Genomic DNA, 7,500 nt, shown 5'->3' with positions numbered 1-7,500 from the left:
GATGTAGAGAGTTAATCATTAGCATAACAGTTGATGTGGAGAGTTAATCATTAGCATAACAGTTGATGTAGAGAGTTAATCATTAGCATAACAGTTGATGTGGAGAGTTGACCCATCGGTTACTATTTAAAGCACTTTACAAATCGAATCCATGATCAATACAACCACTGTGGATTGGGAAGGAAACTTGAACCAAAGCATGAAATCATTCACTCTTATATTCCATCGTTTCTTGTCTTTCACACTGAACACCTTTTGTCTCTCTAGTCTTACTAAAGCATCCATCTTATATGCTAAAGAATATACTTTTTATTACACAGGGAAGAGTCTGTCCTTCTTGACGGTAGGTCCGTCCCGAGCTATATGCCACAATACAGCAAGAACAACAATACCCCAACAACAACAACAACAACACAACAACAACACACCAATACCCCAACAACAACAACAATACCCCATCAACAACAACAATACCCCATCAACAACAACAATACCCCAACAACAACAACAATATCCCAACAACAACAACACAACAATACCCCAACAACAACAACAATACCCCAACAACAACAACAATACCCCAACAACAACAACACAACAATATCCCAACAACAACAACAACACAACAATACCCCAACAACAACAACAACACAACAACAACAATACCCCAACAACAACAAAACAATACCCCAACAACAACAACAACACAACAACAACACAACAATACTCCAACAACAACAACAACAACACAACAACAACAATAACACAACAATACCCCAACAACAACACAACAACAACACACAAATACCGCAACAACAACAACAACAGCACCACAACAACACAACAATACCACAACAAAACAAGAACATAACAACAACGCAACAACAACAACAACAATACCCCAACAACAACACAACAACACCACAACAACAACACAACTTTACCCCAACAAAACAACAACATAACAACAACGCAACAACAACAATAACACAACAATATCCCAACAACAACAACACCAACACAACAACAACACAACAACACCCCAACAAAACAACACAAAAACACGACAACAACAACAACAACATGACAACAACAACAACAACACCACAAACACACCAACACAACAACACCACAATAACACAAAAATGTATCACCACAACAACAACATAACAACAACAATAATATAACAACACAACAACACAACACCAACAACAACTCCGCAACAACAACACAACAACAGAACAATAACAACAACACAACAACAGCTCTCCAGTAGTCTTACATGGGGAACCGCCTGTCCTTCTTGACAGTAGGTCCGTCCCTGGCTGGGTCCTCTGAGATCTTGATGGCCTCCTCTATTGCCGCCAGCAGACCAGCACCCCCCTCTCCTCTCAGGGCGGGGCCAAAACACTCTGGCCGACGAATCAGTAGACGCACCACCACGTTGGCATTCTCCTCCACACTCTCTCCTGTAGGGTAGGAACAGACAGGAAGAGAAAAAGAATAGAAGAAGAACACACTGTGAGTGTCACCACTACTGGTACACTGTGGAGACTACAGCAACGGTGGAGACTACGGCCAAGGTGGAGACTACGGCCTCGGTGGAGACTACAGCCACGGTGGAGACTACAGCCACGGTGGAGACTACAGCCACGGTGGAGACTACCATGGTGGAGACTACAGCCACGGTGGAGACTACAGCCACGGTCGGAGACTACAGCCACGGTGGAGACTACAGCCACGGTGGAGACTACCATGGTGGAGACTACAGCCACGGTGGAGACTAAAGCCACAGTAGAGGCTACAGCCACGGTGGAGACTACAGCCACGGTGGAGACTACGGCCACGGTGGAGACTACAGCCACGGTGGAGACTACAGCCACGGTTGCAGGCTAGGTGTTGCAGGCTAGGTGTTGCAGGCTAGATGTTGGAGGCTAGGTGTTGCAGGCTAGGTGTAGCAGGCTAGGTGTTGCAGGCTAGGTGTTGCAGGCTAGGTGTTGCAGGCTAGGTGTTGCAGGCTGCTGACCGTTGACAAAGACGGCAAAGCGCAGGAAGTCCAGGTATTTCTCTCCCCCACAGGGATTCCAGCCGATGTCAGGGTAACCCTTAGATAGGAGCATGGGACAGCTCTGTAGTCCACAGCCCGCCAGATAAGTCACCACCTGGAGAGAGGAGCAGGTAGGAGAGGGTAAGGGTTAGCAGGGTAGCCCTTAGACAGGAGCAATGGACAGGGTGACTGAGATGTTCTGTCCAGGGTCTACTGTATAGGGGTACAGGGTACAGGGTACAGGGTGACCGGGGTGTTCTGTCCAGGGTCTACTGTATAGGGGTACAGGGTGACTGAGGTGTTCTGTCCAGGGTCTACTGTATAGGGGTACAGGGTGACTGAGGTGTTCTGTCCAGGGTCTACTGTATAGGGGTACAGGGTGACTGAGGTGTTCTGTCCAGGGTCTACTGTATAGGGGTACAGGGTGACTGAGATGTTCTGTCCAGGGTCTACTGTATAGGGGTACAGGGTGACTGAGGTGTTCTGTCCAGGGTCTACTGTATAGGGGTACAGGGTACAGGGTGACTGAGGTGTTCTGTCCAGGGTCTACTGTTTAGGGGTACAGGGGAACTGCACTCCAGGATCTGCTCCTGCAGAGCCATGGCCAGCTCGTTGTTGGGTTAGAGTAAGGGTTTGGGTCAAATCAAATAAATTTAAATGTTATCTGTCACATGCGCCGAATACAACAGGTAGACCTTTACAGTGAAATGCTTACTTACAAGCCCTTAATAAACAATGCAGTTTTAAGAAAATAAGAGTTAGGAAAATATTTATTTAAAATGCAAATGGTCAAGATGCTCTCGATGGTGCAGCTGTATAACTTTTTGAGGATCTGGGGACCCCATGCCAAATCTTTTCAGTCTTCTGAGGGGGAAAAGGTGTTGTTGTGCCCTCTTCACTAATGTTTTGGTGTATTGGGAACATGTTACTTTGATGGTGATGTGGAAGCTCTCGACCTGCTCCACTTCAGCCCCATCGATGTGAATGGAGTGGTGCTCGGTCCTCCTTTCCTATAGTCCACAATCAGCTCCTTTGTCTTCATCACGTTGAGGGAAATGTTGTTGTCCTGGCACCACACTGCCAGCTCTCAGACCTCCTCTCTATAGGCTGTCTCATCGTTATTGTTGTGTCGTTAGAAAATGTAATGATGGTGTTGGAGTCGTGTTTGGCCACGCAGTGGTGGGTGAACAGGGAATACAGGAGGGGACTAAGTACACACCCCTGAGGGGCCCCTGTGTTGAGGATCAGAGTGGCAGCTGTGTTGTTGCCTACCCTTACCAACTGAGGGGGCGGCCCGTCAGGATGTCCAGGATCCAGTTGCGGAGGGAGGTGTTTAGTCCCAGGGTCCTTAGCTTAGTGATGAGTTTTGAGGGCACTATGGTGTTGAACGCTGAGCTGTTGTCAATGAACAGCATTCTCACATAGGTGTTCCTTTTGTCCAGGTGGGAAAGGGCAGTGTGGAGTGCGGTTGAGATTGTGTGATCTTGAAGTGGTATGCAAATTGGATTGCGTCTAGGGTTTCCCGGGATGATGGTGTTGATGTGAGCCTTGACCAGCATGCACTTCATGGCGACCGACGTGAGTGCTACGGGGCGGTAGTCATTTAGGCAGATAACATTCGCTTTCTTGGGCACAGGGACTATGGTGGTCTGTTTGAAACATGTAGGTGTGACAGACTTGGTCTGGGAGAGGTTGAAAATGTCAGTAAAGACACTTGCCAGTTGGTCCATGCATGCACTGAGTACACGTCCTGGTAATCCGTCTGGCACTGCGGCCTTGTGAATACTGACCTGTTTAAAGGTCTTGCTCACATCGGCTATGGAGAGCATGATGACACAGTCGTCCAGAACAGCTGGTGCTCTCATGCATTCTGGTATACTCCTCAATGCCATTGGATGAATCCAGGAACATATTCCAGTCTGTGCTAACAAAACAGTCCTAGCGTAGCATCCGCGTCATCTGACCACTTCCGTATTGAGCGAGTCACTGGTACTTCCTGCTTTAGTTTTTGCTCGTAAGCAGGAATCAAGAGGATATAATTATGGTCAGATATGCCAAATGGAGGGCGAGGGAGAGCCTTGTACGCATCTCTGTGTGTGAATTAAAGGCACCCTGATCTGCGTCTCGTGTATCTCCTTCTTTTCTTCATGCGAATGATGGGGATGTGGGCCTTGTCTGGGAGCAGCATTATATTCTTTGTGTCAGACTCATTAAAGAAAAAAATCTTTGTCCAGTTTGAGGTGAGTAATCGCTGTTCTGATATCCAGAAGTTATTTTCGGTCGGAAGAGATGATAGCATCAACATTATGTACAAACAATGCAACAAAAAAAAACACACAAAATAGCACAATTGGTTAGGAGCCTGTAAAACGGCAGCCAATCCCTCCGGCGCCATTCTTCACCGCTCTATATAAGGAATAGGACACTGGAGGTTGGTAGCACCTTAATTTGGGAGGACGGGCTCGTGGTAATGGCTGGGGTGGAAAAAGTGGAGTGGTATCAAATACATTGACGCAATTCCATTTTCTCTGTTCCAGACACTTTTATGAGCCTAACCTAACCTCAGCAGCCTCCGGTTGAATAGGGATGCAGGGTGACAGGTTAGGGTCAGGGGTTACCTTCTCCAAGTCCTGCTCCTGTAGAGCTAAGGCCAGCTCGTTGTTGTCGATGCAGGAAGCTGCAGCCACATCCAGAGGGGTGGAGCCACGCATACCTACAAGAAGACCAGGAGAATGTTAATTAAACACAGATCTTGGTTCAGATTTTCTATATCCCCAATCCTAACCTTCACCACTAAGGGGGATGAAAACATAACTGATCCTGTACCAGTGGTTAAGAGTTCCTCTGTGTGTTTTCTGATTGACAGGCAGAGTGTACTGTACCTAGGCCGATGCCGCTGTTCTGCAGCAGGTAGCTGAGGTGATCAAACATGGACCTCTGGTTCTGACGGCTGATGCGACAGAAGTAACACAGGAACCGACAGCAGTTGGTCACCATCTGGGGGAACCGGATCTCCTTGGAATCTCCACCTCCTCCCAGCACATTAACCATCACCTCCATGACAGTCTCATGCATCCCCAGAGCCCTCATCAGGTTAGGGTGCTGGTAGAACACCTTGTTGTTCATGATGTTCCTGGAGAAGGAGATGGTTTTAAATTAACTAAAATAATCGTAGTTTAATTGTTCCTGCTGTGCATCCAGATCTTCTTTCGGTAATCGTTGCCAGGTTTGGGGTACAATTAAATTTCAATTTCACTGAATTGAAATGGAACTGACCCCGACCCTGGTAATCAGTGGGCCACCTGAGTGATGCCCGATGCTCTGGGTCATGAGCCTAACCTTTACAAGGTACAGTAATCAGACACACCCTCAAGGTACAGTAGCCAGACATACCCTCAAGGTACAGTAACCACCCTATCCCTCAAGGTACAGTAACCACCCTATCCCTCAAGGTACAGTAACCACCCTATCCCTCAAGGTACAGTAACCACCCTATCCCTCAAGGTACAGTAACCAGACACACCCTCCAGGTACAGTAACCACCATAACCCTCAAGGTACAGTAACAACCATAACCCTTGAGGTACAGTAACCACCCTATCCCTCCAGGTACAGTAACCAGACACCCTAAATGTACAGTAACCAGACGTACCCGATGCTCTGGATCATGAGCCTCTCCTCCTCGGGGCCCATCTGAACGATGAGCAGAGATCTGATCTGGCCCAAGCACTCCAACAAGTCCATTGTGTCCTGGACAGATACAGCGTTGATAGCGTAGGCTTTAGGCAGGGCTCTGGTCAGCTCTCCCAGCCCATCATACTGCCTATGGAGCAGGCTGAACATCAGGCGCACCAGCTCAGGGTTCTGAATGAAGGCCTCTTGGGCCCAGTGGATCATGGTATGGGAGATCAACTCCTGGAGAGTGCCTTGGGGGGGAGGGGGGGGGGGGGGGGGACACACACATGGAGTTGTAGTGAATGAACAAGATATGACTTATTTTTTACTGTGTCTTGGCCGGGAACTACACCAACTCAAGCTTTTGTGGCATAGGACCATTTGGGGGTACAGGGAATTTTTGTTTTTTAAATATTACTAGTGTGAGGGATCACCAGGAAGTGCTAGACTACGCCACCGCTTGATTACAGGAGTCTGTCGGGAATCACCTGGAAGGAGGTCTAGAAAACTACCCAGAAAATAACCGAACAGAGCAAAGTTGACTGTTGAGGCCCTTGATGCGTCCCTTGGATTTAACAGGAAGAAGTCAGCTAAGTCTAGGATGTCTGACAGTTTATACTTGAGTTAACTGATGAGCTGTCAGACTTAAACTAGGCACTTAACTGTGCGAAGCTGTGAAAATAGCAAGTCCAGACTGTGTTCTAACCACAGAGACAGATAAAGATCACCTCATGGATGTAAGGGTTAGGGGTTTGGGGTTAGAGGTTAGGGGTTAGGGTGGTGAATGTGTTCTAACTGGGTTTGGGGTTAGGGGTTAGGGTGGTGAATGTCTTCTAACTGGGTTAGAGGTTAGGGGTTAGAGGTTAGAGGTTAGGGGTTAGGGGTTAGGGTGGTGAATGTCTTCTTACTGGGTTTGGGGTTAGAGGTTATGGGTTAGGGTGGTGAATGTGTTCGAACTGGGTTAGAGGTTAGAGGATAGGGGTTAGGTGTTAGGGTGGTGAATGTCTTCTAACTGGGTTTGGGGTTAGAGGTTAGGGGTTAGGGGTTAGGGTGGTGAATGTCTTCTTACTGGGTTTGGGGTTAGGGGTTAGGGTGGTGAATGTCTTCTAACTGGGTTTGGGGTTAGAGGTTAGGGAGGTGAATGTGTTCTAACTGGGTTAGGGGTTAGGGGTTAGGGAGGTGAATGTGTTCTAACTGGGTTAGGGGTTAGGGGTTAGGGAGGTGAATGTGTTCTAACTGGGTTTGGGGTTAGGGGTTAGGGAGGTGAATGTGTTCTAACTGGGTTAGGGGTTAGGGGTTAGGGTGGTGAATGTCTTCTAACTGGGTTAGGGGTTAGAGGTTAGGGTTTAGGGGTTAGGGTGGTGAATGTGTCCTAACTGGGTTTGGGGTTAGAGGTTAGGGGTTAGGGTGGTGAATGCGTTCTAACTGGGTTAGGGGTTAGAGGTTAGGGGTTAGGGGTTAGGGTGGTGAATGTGTTCTTACTGGGTTTGGGTTAGAGGTTAGGGGTTAGGGGATAGAGGTTAGGGTGGTGAATGTGTTCTAACTGGGTTAGAGGTTAGAGGTTAAGGTGGTGAATGTCTTCTTATTGGGTTTGGGGTTAGAGGTTAGGGGTTAGGGGTTAGGGTGGTGAATGTCTTCTTACTGGGTTAGGGGTTAGAGGATAGGGGTTAAGGTGGTGAATGTCTTCTTACTGGGTTAGGGGTTAGGGGTTAGAGTTTAGGGGTTAGAGGTTAGGGGTTAGAGGTCAGGGGTTAGGGTGGTGAATGTCTTCTTACTGGG

General features: G+C 47.8%; 1 protein-coding gene across 1 annotated transcript in view; it reads right to left on the bottom strand.

Moving 5' to 3' along the window:
- Nucleotides 1–7,500, bottom strand: part of ryr1b (ryanodine receptor 1b (skeletal)) — a 151,516-nt gene that overhangs the window by 37,788 nt on the left and 106,228 nt on the right. The window contains exons 42-46 of the mRNA XM_031795344.1: nucleotides 5,699–5,972; nucleotides 4,930–5,180; nucleotides 4,666–4,760; nucleotides 2,027–2,162; nucleotides 1,283–1,469 (exon numbers count right to left, since the gene is read on the bottom strand). Coding sequence (XP_031651204.1) covers nucleotides 1,283–1,469; nucleotides 2,027–2,162; nucleotides 4,666–4,760; nucleotides 4,930–5,180; nucleotides 5,699–5,972 — 943 coding nt within the window. The remainder of the gene's footprint in view (nucleotides 1–1,282; nucleotides 1,470–2,026; nucleotides 2,163–4,665; nucleotides 4,761–4,929; nucleotides 5,181–5,698; nucleotides 5,973–7,500) is intronic.

This window comes from Oncorhynchus kisutch, linkage group LG18, assembly GCF_002021735.2.
Source record: "Oncorhynchus kisutch isolate 150728-3 linkage group LG18, Okis_V2, whole genome shotgun sequence".
NCBI lineage: Eukaryota > Metazoa > Chordata > Actinopteri > Salmoniformes > Salmonidae > Oncorhynchus > Oncorhynchus kisutch.
The sequence above is the reverse complement of the archived record's forward strand: the minus strand, read 5'-3'. Positions and strand labels throughout refer to the sequence as shown.